The following is a 19,520-nucleotide window of genomic DNA, read 5'->3' on the forward strand; positions in this document are numbered from 1 at the left end:
TGGGGAGCTCACCGAGACTGTCACTCCAGGTGTCCCTCAGCCTCCTGTGCCTGTTCCTTCACGCGTCTGTGAAGTCAACTATGAGAGGGAACAGGAGTGCTCTGGAAAGCTGAGGAAAAGTGTATAAATGCGGGGGTTCCAGGTCTTACCAGACATGGAGGATCCTTTGGGCAACTGTTGGGTAGGCTTTTCTGGGACCTTGAGGGACAGGGAGGGAGCCGGGTGTCCAGAGCGCCCCACCTCTGAGGGAAGGTGGAGGGAACGGTCCTGTTCCTGGCTGTCAGCTCGCCCCAAAGCCGTTCCTGTTTTGAGGGTAAGATCACACCTTGGAGCCTGGAGCCAAGCATGGGCTTCCCTCCAGCGCGCACAGAACATTTTTCATTCTAAGTCTCTGAGATCATCCTGAACTCTGGCTTAAAGACCCCTGAACTAGAGGAAGGGGGAAATGAGAGGGGAGGCACATGCCTTTTTTATTCCCCTGTGTGTGTGTGTGTGTGTGTGTGTGTGTGTGTGTGTGTCTGTCTGTGTTTTCCCCCCCAATCTTTCTAGCTCCCATGGGGGAGGCCGCTCTTGGCGCAGCTAAGGGTCAATGGCGAGAGAAACTTCTCTCTTGACCTTTGCGGTCAAACTAGGGGCCCTTTCCTAGTACCTGCCTTTTGGCATCTGCCACCACGGTTTATAGGAGGACTTCATGTTTCTTAGAAGGAAGGGTGGCCGCGAGCCCCTTCCTGCCTGCAAGCGGGAGGCGCCTCTCCCCGACCCCCACCCCACCCCCCGACCTCTGGGAAGGGGGAGAAGGCTCCGTGTCCCCGGGGACTCTGGGGGGCGGTCTCCCGGCGCGGCGGGGGAGGGAGCCGGAGCCGCGCGGGCCGGGCTCCGCCCTCGAAGGTGGTGCGAGGCTGGGCCCAGCCCCACGGCCGGCCCTCCCCGGCCAGAGCCGCGGGCGCGTAGCGGCGGGGACCCGGCGGGGAGCGGGCGTCGCGGGCGCACCATGCGGAGCCTGTGGCCGCCGCGTCCGGTGGCCGCGGCGCTGTCGGCGCTGGGGGTGAGGCTCGGGGTTGCATAAGCGGGGAAGGGGCGGGGGTGGCGGAGGGAGGCGGGACCCCCCTCGCCTCCCCCGGCGCGGGCCTGGCCGTGGGCCGGTCCCGGTGTCCCGGCCGGGGCGGGGCGCGGCGGCGGCGGCGCAGGCGGCGGGTGGCCGCTTCCCCGTTCTCCCCATTCGGGCGTGGGAGCCATGGAGGCGCTAAGAGAGTCCGTGCTGCACTTGACTTTGCAGATGTCTACCTACAAGCGGGCCACGCTGGACGAGGAGGACCTGGTGGACTCGCTGTCCGAGAGCGACGTGTACCCCAACCACCTGCAGGTAGGCTCCCCGGCGCTCTGCGCGCCCCCCCCCCCTCAGCCCTGGCAGACCCGGCCATCCTGCCCAACACCGGGGGGTGAGGGGGCCCGTGCCAGCCTGCCAGCCCTTGGGCTCCGTGGGTTAAGAAAAGCCTGTTCTGGGTTAGCAGTACCCCTGAGGCGCTGGGCTCCCCAAAGGGCCTCCCCGCTCCACTTCTACGCGTCCCCAAACCCTCTGGACCACCTGCTACTGGGTTACAACCCAGGTGGGCAAGTGGAAGAAGCATCCTGGAGGGGTGAGCTGGTCCAGTTCTCTTTTCACAGGGAGGGGGCCAGTCCCTGAGTGCTGAGACCTGCCCAGAGTTTTAGGCAGAGCCTAAAATCCTCCGAGTTGTAGCATGGAAAGTCCCAGAACCCTGTCAGTCCTGGGCAGACAGAGGGTGCTTGGTCACCCTGTCTGTTGGACGTTACCCCACATTCCTCCTCTTCTTCCCCCAAACTCCGTGTGTCCTGGGGGCTAGAGCCCAGCCTCTGCTCGTCTCTCCCTGCCCCTTCCAGCCTCTACTTGGGAAGCCCAGTTCCTCCCCCACCAGGCTCTGCCCCCTGGGGCTCAAATGTGCCCACCACCTCTGCCTCCCAGAGGGACTGAGCTGGGGCAGTCCAGACCAGGACCTCAACCCTGGCTGGGTGTGAACTGAAACAGGTGGACCTGAGGAATTTGGGAATTCCAAAGGATGCCCAGGGGGGCCCTGTGACCTGACACCTGGAAAACCGGCTCGCAGAGGCCCGGCGAGCAGCTCAGTCGAGGAGGCTTCTGCCAGGCCGACCCAGGGAGGCCGGCTGCAGGGACTGCTATCAGTTCACAAGCCGCCCCCAGAGGGGAAGCGTAGGTTGTGTGGAAACCTAGGCTGCCAGCCCCAGTCCTGCTCGGACACACCTCTCAGAAGCTGGGATCGTGATACTGGTAAAGGGAAACAGCATTGATTGACACTCATTCAGCAGGCCCCGGGGAGGTCCAAACCCGACCCTGAGTGGTCTGCACACACTGGAGCGGGACTCTCTTACCTACACCGTCCCACTGAGCCTTCAGGAGCAGCCCCGTGAGTTATTGTCCCCACTGCTCCCTCTTACAGATGAGGAAACTGAGGCTCTGAAAGGGGAGACAACTTGCCTTAGGTGCCCTGGAGCTAGAAATCTAGGAGTAAGAAACCAAACCTGGTCTATGTAGAGCCACTTCCCCGTGGACTCTTCTGAAGAGGCTAAATCCAGCAGGAAATTAGATTCCCGTGGCAGGCGCTTTTGCCTTCCCGAATCAAAACAGAATCTAATCAGCCGTCTTTTTCAGTCTCATCTTTCACAGAGGGTTCTAAATATATCAGCACAAAAGCATTTCGGAATTCACAACAAAGTACTGTGCTGAGCTGTTATCACCATGCCGCAGCCCGCATGGGTATAGACTTTCTCAGGCCACAAAGTACGTTCGTCAGCCTGAGGCTGCCTGGCAGAGGGGAGGCGCCCGGGGCTCTGGGGGCGGGGCGGCCAGGTGTGAATCTGACACCACCTGTGATCCTGGGCGATCTAAGCTTCTCTTCCTGCATCTGCACAATGGGAGTTAAGAGAACATGACTGTGGTGCATGTTTCGGGGCCGGCCAGGATTGTTATGTTTGTGATCGTGAGGTAAGGGCTCTTGTGGCTGTGTTACACATGACAAGCTGAGTCTCAGAGAGGTTAGGGACATTCCTGTGGTCACAGAGCTGTCATGCGGTTGGAATGTAGTGTTGGTGCCCCGACACCAAACCACCCAGCTGGGTATATCGTCCACTTTTACTACAGGATAAGCCCAAATGCTTGCCCCAAGGATTTGGAGGCATTTCTGTAGGTACCCAGCCCAGCTTTCCTTGAACCTCCACGACTTCCCCAAAGCAGACTAGCTAATGATTGTTCTTGTAAGAGTCGAGAACCTTTTCGTCTCATCTTACAGAGTTTTCTATGAATTTTATGTCTTTAATCACAGGGAATTTTTTCCAGTATAACAATTTTGCATACTAATTTGTGAAAAAAAGAGTCAAGTATAAAAAATATTTACAAAGAGACAATAACCCCACCACTCAGAAATAACTACTTCTAGTTTTTCACATTTGCTTATATATATTTTTTATTATAATTGAGCTCACTCCACATCCATAACATTTTGTCCTACTTTTTTCATTTAATGCCAATTCATAAGTATTTTTTTGTGTTGTTAGAAACTTCTGAAACATCAGCTGTACCTCAGTTTTAAAAATACTTCCAAGGAGTTCCTTGATGGCTTAGTGGTTAGGACTTGATACCTTCACTGCTGAGGGCTGGGGTTCGATCCCTGGCCCCGGAACTAACGTCCTGCAAGCCTTGTAGTACAGCCAAAAAAACGAAACAACGCTTCCAAAACATACTGCCATTAAATATCATAATACTTTATGGTACCAATATATAAAAATACATTTACTCAATCTGCTACCATTGGACAATAGGCCCAGTATCCATAACACTGTGGGTGACCAGCTTCCAGCCTTTTGAATAATTTCCTGTGAGCAATTGTTAGAAACACAACTGTTCCCTCAATTTTAGGCTTTTTAAAATGGATCTAGTCCTCTTCCCCGCACACCAAATCTCCATCTCTTGACGGGCAGCTATAAAAATCAGCTACTTGATTTTTCAAGATTTTGAAGCCTGTTGTTCCTGAAACTCCAGAGTTGCCAATACCAACACTAGTAAATGACAATTTGCATCTTTCAGCCAAACTTGCCACCTTTTGCCTGAACATGCTGACAAAGTGTTGTATTTAGCTGGAGCAAATTTCTACCTGTACCTCACCTGAAAGGATTTTTCTTTTCCTTGATCTCATATGTGAGGTACAACTTCATTGCAATCAACTAAAATTCATCAGGGTGGACTGAGTGCAGAGTTTAAAGCCCCAGCTCTGACACGGAGCCCCAGCTTTGCCTCTCGCAGACTCTGAAACCTGGAAGCTACTCAGTTAACCAGCTTTTTTTTTTTTTTTTACAAGATGGGGTTGATAATAATCCACTTGTCAGAGCTGTTGCAGAGATTGAAATGAGACAATACAAGTGGAAGCACCTAGTGTAATGCACAGAAAATGTGTTTGGTTGGGATCATGATAAAAGCTCACCGGGCGTGATATCTCAGTGATGCCCTAAACGCAAGAGCTTTGTCTCTTCGCTCAGACTGGCCGCCTTGTCTCTGTACCTCCCGGTATATACCATACCATTTCAGTGGCTCAAAGGGAAATAACTAAAGTTATACCTGCAGCTGGGGCTTCCCAGGTGGTAAAGAATCCTCCTTCCAGTAAGGAAACAGAGGAAACAGGTTCAGTCCCTGGGTGGGGAAGATCCCCTGGAGTAGGAAATGGCTACCCACTCCAGTATTCTTGCCCGGAAAATTCCATGGACAGAGGAGTCTGGAGGGCTGCAGTCCACAGGGTCGCAGAGTCAGACACAGCTGAGCATGCACACACCCCTGCAGCCTAACACGGGGTCGCAGAGTCAGACACAGCTGAGCATGCACACGCGCCTGCAGCCTAAACTGGGGAGCAGAGGCCGCTGCTGCTGCTGCTTAGTCACGCCGGTCGTGTCCAGCTCTGTGCAACCCCATGGACTGTGGCTCACCAGGCTCCTCTGCAGTGAATCCTCAAGGCAGGAGTACTGAGTGGGTTGCCGTGCCCTCCTCCAGGGGATCTTCTCAACCCTCGAACCCAGGTCTGCTACCCTGCAGGCAGATTCTTTACCACTGAGCCACCAGGGAAGCTTCCCACAGAAGGCCACAACTATTTACCAAAACCTTTGAAGCTCATCCAGTTACCCCTAAAAAACCAAAATTTTTTTTTTCAAGAAAAAGGAAAGCCAAGATATTTAATTCTGAGTGGTGGTTTTCTCTAATCCCTCCCCCACACCGCTTTCCTTCATGCACAGAGCTGTCTTTTGTCGGCAATTGCAGAGACAGTCCCATTAAGTACTTTAAAAAGATCTCTCTGCTTTCCAGCACACTCTTTCAACTCCATCTGCCTGTTCGATCTTTTTACTCTTGACCTTAGAGTTGTTCTAGGATCTGAACTGGTCAGACCTGGCCCCTCATTTGCTTCCTCATTTTAAAAATAGGTGACTGGGACTTCACTGGCGGCCCAGCAGTTAAGACCCCACAGTTCTAATGCAGGGATGCAGGGGGCACAGGTTCGACCCCTGCATGGGGAACTAAGATCCCCTAGTCTGCATAAAATAGAAAAATGTAAAAATAGGTGACTGAGGTCCAGAGGCTGCCCAGGGACACACTCGCGATCTTGATAAAGCCAGGGTTGACCTTTGACTTCTCGCAGTCATGCCCTTTCTCCTGTGTCATTGACAGCTGGAAGGTGCATCTTCTAAATACTAGACTTGGATTCCTGTTGAGATGCAAGGAGTCCCCTGCCCCCCATCAGGTACTGATTCAAGCTGCTTTCAGCCATTGGAAGAGTCGGGCAGTGGGGCTGAGGGGCTGGTAGGGCTCCCGGAGGAAACGGAGAGGCCGGGAGGGCTTCACAGTTTCACTCTGGCCTGGTCCCAGTGGCCTTAGCCAGAAGCCCGCCATGTAGAAACTGTCCTGGAAGAAACTTCCCCAGCCTAACACAGGATATCACGCAGGGCCAGGCTGTCACGGTCTGTCTGTTCCGAGGGGCTGACTCGGAGGCAGGCGGCCCCGTCTCCCTGCCAGCCCTCCCTGGGGTGGTCTGGCCTCTGGGCTGCAGGGGGTGGGCTCCCTGCCAACCCTTTGGCCAGACTGACTCCTGTTGGCTGCTCCGCTCAGCTCAGGTCACTGGCGGACCAGGCAGTGTCTCAGGAAACAACTGCCTTCCGTGCGGACCCCCTGCTTCCTCCAAAAGCCAGGCTCCCCACCCCTTCTGCTGCTGGCTTGCCTCCTGGGCCCCAGGCGTGGTGTCCTGTCCTCGCCCATAGAACCCGTTCTTGCTGGGAGCCTTGTGGAGCCAGGTGCTCACTTCTGTAACCAAATATTTATCCCTCAGCAGGGCTTTGTTCCCTTGGTTGTGGCAACCCTGGGAACTCCTGGGCTGGATGGCTCAACCGTTCCTCTCTCTCTCCACCTCTGTTTCCTGTTGGTCTTCCTCTCTACCTTTCTTTCCAGGCATCTTTCTGTTTCATGCTCTCTCTGCCTCCCAGGACCAGTCTCTAGGATGCTAAGCCGGCCAGCGAGTGGAGCATTTTCGGTGATTATCACCCCATCTTCCAGGATAAGCTCTGCTCCCTGGCTGATGCTGTGCCCAGTTACCTCTCCCGAGACCAAGTGAGCTGCCTGTCACTCACCCTCTGACCCTCCACATTGCTGGAGACCCCTCTCTCATGATCCACATGCCCCCATTTCCCAAAGGCGGGCTCTGAAGGAGGCAGGGCGGGGAAGGGACTCACTGAGCCAAAGAGCAGCTTGGAGGCCCAGCCCCGGCCACGGCACCCGGGAACTGGACAGCCTCTCCTGGAGTGGCCTCTTGACCCCGGTACAGTCTCCTGGTGACTTCTCTTGCTGTGGGAGACTGCATCTGGACTTCGGCCCTCAGAGGCAAGTCTTGTCCAGAAACCAAGAGGCCTCTCTGCCTGGTCATTCAAATCAAGCAAAGAACCATACAAAGGCTAAAAAACCCTGTCTTCAAATTTCACTTGCCCTTTCTCCCTGGAATTATGAATGTTTAATTTAATTTTGACTTAATTCTGTTTGCGTTTTGCAGTGAACACCATCTGTCTGTTTGATATTAAATAGTGAGTCTCGGCTCGACTCGCTGCTCCTGGTGGGCAGCGCGGCCACGGGGCTGATGCTGTGGGCTCGGGGGAGATGTGAGTTTTTTTATCACCCTCTCTGGCCCCCGCTTCCTGTGTTCCTTCTGGAGCTAATACCCACGCCTACTCTTGGGGGTGCTGGTAAGATGGAATAGCATCATCCGGCAACAGAATAGAGTTAACACGGGTAACCAGAAAGCCCTCAAACATTAGCTGCCGTGATCGCTGCTTTTGCCCTCCTTCCCTTTGTCCTCTTCCTTCTGTCTGTTTCTTCTTTCTCTTCCCTTTCACTTCCTCGGATCGCACCTTGCTCTGTCCACATAAGAGCGAGTTTCCTGCCAAATGTCAACATGAATCAGCCATAGGTATACATATACAACATTCTATAAAGCAGTTATCCTTCAATTAAAAAAATAGTTTTTTAAAAAAGAGTTTCCTGGACTCCTCTGGTGGCCCAGTGATTAAGACTCCACCTTCCCCAAACCGGGGGCGCAGGACCAATCTCTGGTCAGGGAGCTATTCCACATACTGTGCTTGCTGTGCAGCCGAAAAAAAAAAGACAGGGTTTCCAGCCCCAACAGCTGTGCTCCCTGGCTTCCCAGGGGTCTGGTGCCTCTTCAACCAAGGTTAGCCATGGCTTAGCTTTCCGCCCGTCTCCCCCTGAGCTGAGCTTTGGGGTCACTGAGAGGCCCAGTGGGGGAGACAGAAGGGGATATCAGTTCCATGGCACAGAAAGAGTGAGAACAAATGTCAGCGTCCCCAGACAAGGCAGCGCCTGCTTCAAACCCCTGGGGACCCCTCTGGATCTCAGTGCCCCTGATGAACTGGGCGAGGGAATTGCTACCTCTGAGAAAGCGCTTCATAGACATTGAGGCTGTGAGCGCGTCAGCATTGTCCCAGGCTATGTCTGCACCAGGAGGGTGGTCAGAATCTTCACGTCTCACCGTTTTAAAAAGGTTTTTCAGGGGAGCTCCCTGGTGGCTCAGGTGGTAAAGAATCTTCCTGAAGTTCAAGAGACCCGGGTTCGATCCCTGGGTCAGGAAGATCCCCTGGAGAAGGAAATGGTAACCCACTCCAGTATCTTGCCTGGAGAATCCCATGGACAGAGGAGCCTAGCGGCCTATAGTCCATGGGGTCGTAAAGAGTCGGACACGACTGAGTGACTCACACTTCAGGGCTTTCAGGAGACCGCGCCCCTCCCTGTACCTGCTTTCGTGTCCCAGCCTCCTGGACCTCCACAGAATTCTCACCAAGTCTCAAGTTCCCTTTCTCAGTTTTAGAATCCATCATCTTTTTTTTTTCCCCCACAAAAGTTTTGTCTTCCTCTTTCACTAGTGCAGCAATCCCCAGTCATTTCCTGTTTAGAAAATAGCCAGTGATGACCATGAGGCCGCTCGATGCCCTTCGCTAAGGTGACTGGCCTCAGGGTCCCCAGGCGTCGGTGTCAGACTCCCTGAAGACTGTGCCGTGGCCCCCAGGGGCAGCTGTCCTCTCAGCAGTTGGGGCCACTCTCAGGTCGGAGGCTGGGTCTCCCCATCGTCCCTGGCAGGCTGTGGGCCTCCCTGCCTCCATGCTCATTCCCCTCTAGCCTTGCTTCTGCTTCCACCTTGGCTTTTCCAAAGGGTGAATCTAATCCCATCGCTCCAGCCCTGGGAAGAAGTCCCCCACCCGTAACCCGGCTTATAGCACCCCTTAGCATCCAGGCCTTGCCCCCCTCCTTCTCCCTTTCCTTCCCCTTTCACCTGGCCAGCTGCTACTTATTCTTTTAAGACCCAGCCCAGGGGCCCCCACCTCCAGGAAGCCTTCCCTGACTGGACCCCTGCCTATCCCAGTCTGTTTCTGCATCTCTCTGTCTGCTGGGCAGTGAGAGCTGAAAGTGAGGTCTGGTCCTCTCTGTACTTCCAATGTGGCCCTGAGCGGGTGCTCGACTGTTAACACGTGGCCACAATGTCACTGAACTGAACCCCACCGGCAGGGTTCCCTTCCTGTCCCGCGGCCCTGGCCTCGGCAGGAAGTACCTCGTGGAACAGAGGGGAGCCCCCAGCGGGCTTCGGGTGTGAAGGCTGGGCCCTGGGCTCTGAGCGCTGCAGGCTGGTGGGCCCCTCCTCAGCTTGGAAGGCCCTGTCACACCCTCCACTTCCTCTCATTGTACCTCGTTTCCTGTTTAGCTGACTGTGAGTTAGGCCGAGAACGTTTTCTCCTCCCTTTGAGGACCTGCTCGGATGGAGCTGTTTCCCCTTGGCATTCCCCACTGACATCTCCCGGGACTCAATGCTCTGACCCGTGGGTGGGCTCTGGGGTCCATACCTTTGGGCCCAGATCCAAGCTCGACCCATCTAGCCGTGTGAGCAGAGGCAAGGGGCTCACCCCTCCGGGTTGCGGGTTCCTCATTTGTAAAAAGAAGCTGAGAGCAGAGTCCTCGTGGGGCCGTGGCGGCCCCGGTGGCCCCGGCTGCCCGCGCCCCTGTCGGCGTGCTGCAGTGCAGGCTGGTGGTTGTGTCAGCCTCAGAGCCCAGCCGGATGCTCCTTGGATGCCTGCGAGTGCAAACATCCTGTTCTTTTTTGAACTCCTTACTGGAGGAACGGGAAAATCCGATCTCTCTTTTTTCCCCTTCTACCCGGATCGGGTGACACAGAAAACACGAGCGCGGCTGGGCTGGGCTGCTTGACTCCGAGCTGCTGAGCAGGGTGGCCGTTCCTCTCCTGGATTAGGACGGTTCCGTGGGAACCAGACCACCCCTGAGACGGGAGGGCGGCCCTGATGTCTCCCCGGGGCCAGGACCTGCTGCGGAGCCCCCTCCTCCTGGGCAGCGAGGCCCCTGGGCTCACGTCCTCCCCGTTCCGCCTGCCTCCTTCCCTGCAGGTGAACTTCCGAGGCCCCCGGAACGGCCAGAGATGCTGGGCCGCCAGGACCCCGGTGGAGAAGCGGCTGGTGGTGCTGGTGGCGCTCCTGGCGGCGGCATTGGTGGCCTGTTTGGCAGTACTGGGCATCCAATACCAGACAAGTAGGTGCCTCTGTCTGTGATGGGTCATGGGCTCCACTCACTGCTGCCCCGGGCTTTTGTCTGCTTGTCAGCGACTGGCCTCCGAGGCTCAGGAGGGAGCTGGGTCTGGGGGGGCTGGGGTGGCTGCCCCAGACTGAGGCCTGGGAGGTGGGGGGATGGGTGATGATAAAGTTTGGGGGTCAGGAGGAGGTGAGTTTGAATCCTGGCCTGGCAACTTGTTATCCGTGTGACTTTGGACAAGTCATTCAGTCTCTCAGAGCTTGTGTGTTTTCTGCTTTACATGGAGAGACCGGTAGTCAGTTTGAATCTCTCCCACAACTAGCCCACGTTTCTCTGTCCAAACTTGTGTAGCAATATGATCAGACCCCACTTCGATCTCTGAGGATTCGAGATAACATCTGTCACATACCTGGTGCCTGGTAGAACTTCTCTGGCCTCTGTTCCGGGTTCTCTTACTGTTAGGATGCAGGCTGGTTAGACACACGGGCTGGCCCTGTCGCCCATCGACAGTTCCAACAGAACGGCAGTAATGGCTTCCGTTTGCTGAATACTTTCCATGTACCGAATACCTTGCCTCTCCTTGGCAGATGCAATCTCGTTTCCTCCTCGCTGCCACTCTGTGAGGTGTGGTTGCTTCTGGCCCCGTTTTCTGCAAAGGAAACTGAGGCAGTGAGACTTAGCAGCTTGCCCAAGGTCACGTGTCTGGTGCGGGAGGGATTCAGCCATGGGCTGGCGGGCGCCTGAGCTCAGGCCCTGTCTTCTGTGTAATTGATGGTACACTCCAGTGTGTGTTACCACCCCCAGGAAAGCTGTTCTTCTCTGAGCCAGGGGACCTTTGCGTACCTCTGTCATCTCATTTCTCTGTCCTACCTTGTATAGTAATATGATCAGACCCCAGTTGGATCCCGCTGTTAGGGGTCTGAGGCTGGTTCTCTGTGTCTGGTTGAGTGTATGTAGCAACTGCCTCTCAAAGAATCAATGCTCCGTAAGCTCTTACGGACCTGGAAGGGGCAGATCCAAGCTAATAGGGATGAGAGTCCAGTTAATTCTGGGATCTCTCTCTGCTCTGTGCCCTTGTATCCAGCTCTCTGATGGCAAGAAGCACCTGGATGAGCAGTCTCTGGGGCTTCGCCAGGAGTTTAACCCCGTTGACTTGGTCACCTGGTGCTCAAACCATCAGAGAGATTGTGAACCTCCATAGGACCTGGGAACATCAACTCCAGCTTTCTCCGCTGTGAACTTGCTGGCCTGCATGACTGGCCACACTGCATTGGGGTGGGGAAGGGGTTTGGGGGCCTGAAAAGAGTGCAGGGCTTCATCTGAGTCATCCTCCCATCCCTCCTGGATCAAGCACTCATTCATTCACTCACTCATTCATTCACTCATTCACTCACTCATTCATTCACTTATTCATTCATTCATTCACTCATTATTCATTCCACAAACATGGAACGAGTGCTTACTCTATGTCAGGCGCCTAGGTGGTACCTAAGAAATAATTGCTTAGTTATTTAACTGACTTTTTAATGGTTTGTAGACGTTTTACCAAATGTGCCTAGCCCAACAGGCGATTATTGCATATCTGATTGATTAATTAGTGATTTCTTTACCATGCATGCTCAGCATAATGCTTCCATGCCGTAGGATACTTTGCAAAGTGAATAAATAAATGATTGAAGGAACAAAGAGCAAGAAGGAAGACAAAGTGGGAAGAGCCTTTCTCTGCTGATCACCCTTGTCCTGCGGCTGCCATCTTGCTTCATCCTGAAGCAGGTTTAGCTCCGGGCAGTGCAGGCCCTCTCCAGCCTTGTCTGCCCAGCTCTTGGCCCTGTGCATGGAGCCGATGAGATTCCAACATGCACTGTTGCCCTGGGGTTGCCCCTAGAAGTCCCCAGGACGTTTCTCCATCAGAAACCAGAAGGGAGCTCCCAAGGCCTGGCTTCTACACACACACGTCTGTAGTTGCCAGGTGGGGCCCACAGGGAGGAATCCTGCTTCAGTCTATCCCGTCTGTCTCAGGACTCCAGACGGGTTTTCCCCAGCCTAGTTCTGGGTAAGGGGAACTCTTCCCCCTAGGGTGGAGCTGGGCTGGGGATACGGTGACCCTTGAGCCCATTCATGTGTCTTTATCAGCTGCCTGAGCCTGGGAAAGCAGTGGCTGCCCCAGATGCTGGTGATTGGCATCATCCACATCTGGGCAGACATTGGGCAGGTCAACGCCAATTTTGGTGATTCTGTAAAGACGCACCTGTAAGTTATGTCTGAGCACTTAAATACATATTTATCCACCTTCCTGTTGCACCCTGCTTTCCAGAAACTTACAGTTGTTTTGCAAACAATGGCAGCAAAACAAACAACACATTTTCCAGAAAATATTCTGAAGTGTCTCCCTTAGTGTTGAGGCCAGGCACCATCCAGAGCCGCTAACCTTTAGCTAGATCTGGGACCTGCTCCCGCCTTCTCGATGGATCATGCACGATCTAAAGGGAAGAAATATTTCTGCATCTACAGGTGGTGACCAAAAGCTGGACAAAGCTCTCTTATTCATTCAGCTATTCATTAATTCAACAAACACTCCATGGATAGGTGCCAGGTGCCGAGTTTGCTGAGCAAAGGAAGTATAAATGCAAGTAAGATGCTGGCCCTGGGCTTTGCAGCTGGCACTATTGGTAGAGAACCCACCTGCCCATGCAGGAGATACGAGACTAGGGTTTGATCCCTGGGTCAGGAAGATCCCCTGGAGGAGGGCATGGCAACCCACCCCAGTGTTTTTGCCTGGAGCATCCCATGGACAGAGGAGCCTGGCAGGCTTCGGTCCATAGGGTCGGAAAGAATGGACACAGCTGAAGTGACTTAGCATGCACACACGCATGCAAGATACTGGCCCTACCCTCAGGCTCACTGCCTAGTGGGGAAGGTAGACAGGGAGACGGCCATGACACAAAATAGAGTGTGCTCAGGCAGCAGGCCTCCAGACAGCCAAGGCGACCAGGGAAGGATGAGGTCTCCCCAAGGAGAGAGAGCCTGGGCTGAGTTTTGAAGGTGTTGACGTGGGATGAGAGGAACTAGAAATTATGAATTAATTAGTCAAATGTACATGAAGCACCTGCTAGGCCAAGGATTGTTGCTAAGGGATCTACAAGCCAATAATAGTTAAATAGCCAAGCAATTATTGCCCAAGTATCACCTGAGCGCTTAAGTATTGCTGTGTGCATAGCAGAGTAGGTGCTTCAGTGAAGAACTGTCAGGTCTGACTGATTCCTGGCGACGGGTTTCTTATTTAAAACCAAGGCCCCATGTAATAACTACAGATAGCTCTCTGTCTCTCTCATGCACACACACACGCACAGATTCTGCGTCTTGCTCCCTCAAAATTGATCTCTTTACAGCTGGCCTCTGGGTTTTCCCACCAGCCAAGTATTTGTCAAGCTTGACTTCCTGCAGTTAGTTGTATAAAAACAATAGGTATTCTTTTCCTTTTCGAAATATGAAGTTATATCATAATAGTGAATAGGCTTTTTCAGATGACACAGAAATTCTTTTCCCCCACCCCCTCATAAAGATTCTGGTAAATTTCCTTGATTGAAAAGCAAAGCATGCAACCAAAAGCTCTCGTCTAGAGGTATTTAAAATTGTGCCATGTCCCCTACCAGTTCCTATCTCTATTTTCACTCAGTCGTGTCCGACTCTTTGCGACCCCGTGGACTACACTGTCCCGTGGAATTCTCCAGGCTAGAATACTGGAGTGGGTAGCCTTTCCCTTCTCCAGGGGATCTTCCCAACCCAGGGATCAAACCCAGGTCTCCCGCATCGCAGGCGGATTCTTTACCAGCTGAGCCACAAGGGAAGCCCATTTTCATGCCTAACGGTTCAATAATCTTTAATTGTTGTACAGTCATCTCAAAATAGGAAATTATTGGTTGGCCAAAAAGATCATTCCAGTTTTCTGTAACGTCCTCCAGAAAAACCTGAGCAACCTTTTTGACCAGCCCAATACCTGGAAATAGAATCGCCCTGATTTTTGTTCTGTTGTGCGACCCTTCTGAGCCCTTCGTCCACTCTCAGACCTTGGGTTTGTCATCAGATGTTAATTAGCACACAGGTTGCTAGCCCAGCCCCGGCCAGTTTTGTGTGTCCAGGTGAGATGATGAGCAGCCCTGCCAGCCCATGCACTCTCTTCTGCTCTCTGAGGGTTGATCTGGGAACCTCAGACCCTAGGACTCCAGGGAGCTGAGTCCCCTGCCCCCACTGCCCAGCCATAAGGTTATTTCCTCATCATCAGGCAGCTGGTCCTCCTCGTCCTCATCTCCAGATGGAGAAACCCAGCTTCAGAGGGATGAGGTTGCCAGCACGAGGCCAGAGGCAGAGAGCTGGGCTTTGCACCCAGGTCTAGGAAGGAGCCCCCGGCACCTGCCCTGCCAGCCTCCTCCCTGCGCAGTGGGAACAGAAGGGCCGCAGCAGCCCCGGCTGGGGCTGGCCGAGCGACGGTGCGGGGATGTAGGAAGAACCCAGCTTCCGTGTTGCGGAAGCAGCAGAGCGGGTTCAGTCCGGGCGCTCCCACGCCGCCGGGGGACACTCAGAGCCTCGCTGTCCTCATCTGCCCATGGGGGTCTCGCCCCCGTTATCGGGAGACCGTCCCCTCTGGTTGCCTGTGTGCTCGGGTCAACAGGCGGTGCGGATCCCCCGTCTCCTGCGGTCGGTTGGTCTCACCACCTGGGGCCGGACCCTGCTCAGGCGGCTCCCGGCTTGCTTCCTCCGCTTGAGCCCGCTGACCGACCTCAGGGCCGGAGTCGGGCCCTGTCTGCCGGCCTCTGCCCCAGGCCCTACAGAATCAGCTCAAAGTGAAAAGCAAAGTCTCTCAGTCGTGTCCGACTCTGCGACCCCGTGGACTGTAGCCCACCAGGCTCCTCCGTCCATGGGATTTTCCCAGACAAGAGTACTAGAGTGGGTTGCCATTCCCTTCTCCAGGGGATCTTCCCGACCCAGGGATTGAACCCGTGTCAGGGAAGCCCATAGAATCAGCTCAGAGGAAGCGGATTTCTTTGTTCGCTGTGCTTTGTGGGCACTTGCAGGATTTGGCAGCCCTCCGCCGGGGAGCCAGTCATCACGGAAAGAGCTCCCTTCCAGGCCCAAAGCAGAGAGAGGGTGGGACTCAAACCCCACGGGCCACTGAGCAGGGTGCTTAGTCTCCCTGTGGCTCTGTTTCCCAATATATAAAAGTGGCTTTAAGCAAAGTGATCTCTTAGGGTTGTTTCCTTTTTGCTTTTTTGAAAATTCAGTGAGATGATTCTCCTGCCTTATACCCAGTGGGAGTGATTTTTCATGGTGTCTTCTACTCCTCAGTCTTTCCTTCTCGCTGAGTCCTGGCACCATGCTGTCCGGGTCATGCGTTTGGTGTGGACTACGTATCCTCAGTAAGCGCGTGGACAATAAATAACAGACATTTCTACGTATCCTCAGTGAGCGCGTGGGTAATAAATAACGGACATTTCTCCTTCTGTAGTCTTGACTTTTCTTAGATAAATTTGCATCCCCCACGAAATTATTTAAAAAGACTATGCTTTTAAATCTCCCACCACACACACACACACACACACACACACACCCCACACACACACACACACACACACACACCACACACACACACCACACACATACACACCTACCTGCCCTCAGCAAAGAACCTGAACGATGCTCAGTAATTATTTTGTTGAATAAATGAATGCATGAATGAGTAAATGAATTTGTTGAGCATCAGGAAATAATTTTTTAAAATCAATGAATATTTATGGAAGGACTGATTAAAAGGAGCACCTTGGTTCTGGTTTTAAAGTCACAGGAAGGATTTTAGGCAACTCAATGGAAGTCTTATTTTATGAGCCAGGAGATCATAAATCCCCTGAAATCTTTGTCTCTGTCGTGTTCTAGTGATTGTCTCTGTTTGGTCAGGGCTGGGGTGGGGCCTGGCACCCCAGGGCCCTAGACCACCTGCACTGTATTTCCATAGCCTCCTCTCTGCCTGCCCTTCATTGACCTCTTACCCTTGACCCCTGCCAGGAACGCCCTCGGTGTGCCTAAGTGAGGCCTGCATCTCGGTGACCAGCTCCATCTTGAGTTCCATGGACCCCACGGTGGACCCCTGCCAGGACTTCTTCACCTATGCCTGTGGCGGCTGGATCAAAGCCAACCCCGTGCCGGATGGCCACTCGCGCTGGGGGACCTTCAGCAACCTCTGGGAACACAACCAAGCCATCATCAAGCACCTCCTTGGTAGGCACCCGCCGGGGGCACTGGGGAATGGGCTGCAGAGGGGGGCTGCCCTCTGCACCCGCCAGGGTCGGCTGAAGGGCGAGGTTGGCGGGATGGGGAGGCGAAACGGTTGGGAGCAGATGAGGCTGGGTTAGAATGTCTGCCCCATCTCTGGGTGTGTGATCCTGAGTTGCTTATCGGTGAGCCTCACCTTCTCCATCTGTAAAGATGGGACTAGTAAGGCCCAAACTGCAGAGTTTCAAGAACTAGAGAGCAGCGGTGTGAAGCATTAGCGTGGCATGTACGGCACGTCATGGGTGCGTAAGAACTGTAGCTGTGGTCGTAGTTTATGGCTTCAAGCTGTGGCTTAGTTCTGGACTGGTTTTGACCGGGAGATTTGCAAGTTGGGAGCAGAAGGAATGAAGGCTGAGCATGCTGGGTCCAGATTTTAAGGTTGTGAGCCGATCCAGGTTCTGACCACGGTTTATCTGAGAGTCGTCCAAAGGCCGGAGTCCTCCTTGGCCTCGTGGTAGTCCGGCTTGCGTGTTAAGCCGTCTCACCCAAGTTCCTCGCGTTATACCTTGTTGGGCTGTTAGCACTTCCAGTTGACCTTGGTGTTGGTGGTTTTGTCCTCAGGTTAGGGTCCCACGTCTGTCTGGTTTGAGGCTGTGTCCTTGGTCAGCGTCTGTTGAATTAGCATCTGCCCCTGAGGGTGCTCCTCTATATGTGGAACCAAAACACGCCGTGCTGTAACCTATAAAGGTCCCAACTTGAAGCCCTTTGGGACTAAGACCTTCACCATGACTGTCTCCTGCTGACCCCTGCCCCATCCTGGGACCCTCGATGCTGATAGGAGCTAGATCGTGAAAAGTCAGTCCATTAATTCATCAATGATAGAACTTAGATTCAAGAAATACTTATTAAATTAAAAAAAATACTTTCTTAAAAAATAAAACCTTCTTAATACTCAAAAGTAGGTAAACTGAAGAAGACATCTAAAAGAGGGCTCAGTCATGTCTGATTCTTTGTGACCCAATGAACTATAGCCCACCAGGCTCTTCTGCCCATGGGATTCTCCCGGCAAGAATACTGGAGTGGGCTACCATTGCCTCCACCAAGGGGATCTTCCTGACCCAGGGATTGAACCCTCATCTCCTGCATTGGCAGGCAGATTCTTTACCACTGGTGACAACTGGGAAGCCTCTAAAAAGGGGTAGATCTTCTCAACAGGACAGAAACCTTCCTATGAGACAGGAAAAGATTGTAACTTGATGATTATGAATTTCAGGAGACTGTGTCTTTAAGATGAAAGTGGAAATTAGCAAACCAGATTAAGGAGACCTTTCCTTTCTTTCTCACCTCAGCCCCAGGGGGCGTGGCTACTACAGGGTGAAACTCACCCACCACTTCTCCTTGGTACCCAGAAGCTCCTGGGCACAAGGAGACCTCCTTGTCTCCCTGAGGATCAGAAAAGGTGGTGGGTGGAGGTGGGGCTGAGGGAACCCCATGTCAGGAATAACACAGCCCCCTGCATGCTTTATGCCACCTGATTGCCTTTACAAGGGGACCCAGCCTTTTATTTCAGAACTGAAGGCAAATATGTCTGTGGTGGCCAGACTGGAACTCAGGGACATCCTTTCCCCAGCATCTAAAGACAGCTGGAGACTGGGCAGGGATCACCAACCAAAGCAGGAGAACAGAGGACTTCCCTGATGGTCCAGTGGTTTAGATCCCACACTTCCACTGCAGGAGTAACAGGTTCCCAGGTTGGAAAATGAGGATCCCATATGCTGCACGGTGCAGCCCCAAAATAAATAAGTTGTATTTGGGGACTTGCGCGGCAGTTCAGTGGTTAAGAGTATGTGCTTCCAATGCAAGGGGCACAGGTTTGATCCCTGGTCTGGGGACTAGACTAAGATCCCACAATGCTGTATAGTGTGGTCAAAAAAATGAAAAACACGGCAGGAGAATAGTCTCGGTGGGGTAACGACATGGGCTAGTGCCTCTGCGTCCTTCACCAGGACCTGGATTCAAGTCCTGGTTCTGCCACTTACTGTGTGATCTTGGGTCAGTGACATAACCTCTCTGGGCTTCTTGTCATCAGTACAGTGGGAACCACACCTCCTCCAGGTTGTGAAAATTAAATGGAAAAACATCTATAAGCACTTTCCTGGAGCCAGGCGTATTGTGGTGGCCCCTGGCTGTGCTGGTGGTACTCTTGTTATTCACACTTCGCCTTTGCCCAACACTTGCCAGTTCACAGAGCTCTTTTGTAGATAACCATTCCTTGTGAGCCTGCTCCCGTAGAAGCTAGGGAGCTGTTGCTCACCCCACTTGATAGATGAGGAACCGGAAGTCCAGAGAGCTCCCCAAAATGGGCTAGTAGGTGGCAGAAGTGCCACTGCCTGAATCCTGGCCACATGTCCCTTTCCTGTCCCGCGCTGCCTGCTCTGGGCACCAGCGATGGTACAGCTCCCTGTGCGTCTTTCTGGGGAGAACTTGCAGGAAGCACAAAGTGTTGAGGGTCTGAAGGAGAGGAGGACACGGACCGGTGCTTGCTGAGTGTCTGCTCCGTGCCGGGCTGTGAACCAGGCTCTCTATATCCACTGCCTTCTTAATCCTCACGGTTACCCTGGGACCTAGAAACTGCGGTCCCGTTTCTTGGACGACGAAACTGAGGGAAGCTAAGCTTGCCAGGGACACCCTGCTGGTCCAGGGGCTTCAGCCAAGGGGACCAGTTCACACCGAGAAGGGACTGTGGAGAAAGGCAGACGGGCCCTCTGCCTCCCCAGGCGGGCCCGGGGCTGGCTCTTGGGGAGGGCACCCCTGGATCCTGATCTGCTGCTTCTGGGAGGATCGTGGGTCTTATCGGGAAGACCTTGGGTCTCGGCCGAGACTCAGCCCATCCCCACACCCTGTCCCGCCCCCACAGCGGTGGCCTCCAGTCTTGACTCTGGCCTTCCATCCCTGCTGTCCCTGAGAGCGGGGAGCTGCACTGAGCTGGCGTGCAACAGCCAGGACCTTGTGTACAAGCCCCTGACCCCAGGTCAGGGCCCGGTGGGATCGGGAGCCCCAACAGGCTAGCCAATCACGTGTGGCCTTGGACGAG

The 19,520-nt window shown here is 53.8% G+C and overlaps 1 protein-coding gene across 3 annotated transcripts in view; it reads left to right on the forward strand.

Annotated features, from left to right (window-relative positions):
• ECE1 (endothelin converting enzyme 1) overlaps positions 1-19,520 on the forward strand; it is a 124,808-nt gene that overhangs the window by 60,084 nt on the left and 45,204 nt on the right. The window contains exons 1-4 of one of the 3 annotated variants that reach the window (XM_005203070.5): positions 934-1,045; positions 1,277-1,363; positions 10,021-10,162; positions 16,220-16,432. In XM_005203070.5, the coding sequence (XP_005203127.1) occupies positions 992-1,045; positions 1,277-1,363; positions 10,021-10,162; positions 16,220-16,432 (496 nt within the window). In that variant the 5' untranslated portion in view covers positions 934-991. 3 annotated transcript variants of the gene reach the window in all.

This window comes from Bos taurus, chromosome 2 (genome assembly GCF_002263795.3).
Source record: "Bos taurus isolate L1 Dominette 01449 registration number 42190680 breed Hereford chromosome 2, ARS-UCD2.0, whole genome shotgun sequence".
NCBI lineage: Eukaryota > Metazoa > Chordata > Mammalia > Artiodactyla > Bovidae > Bos > Bos taurus.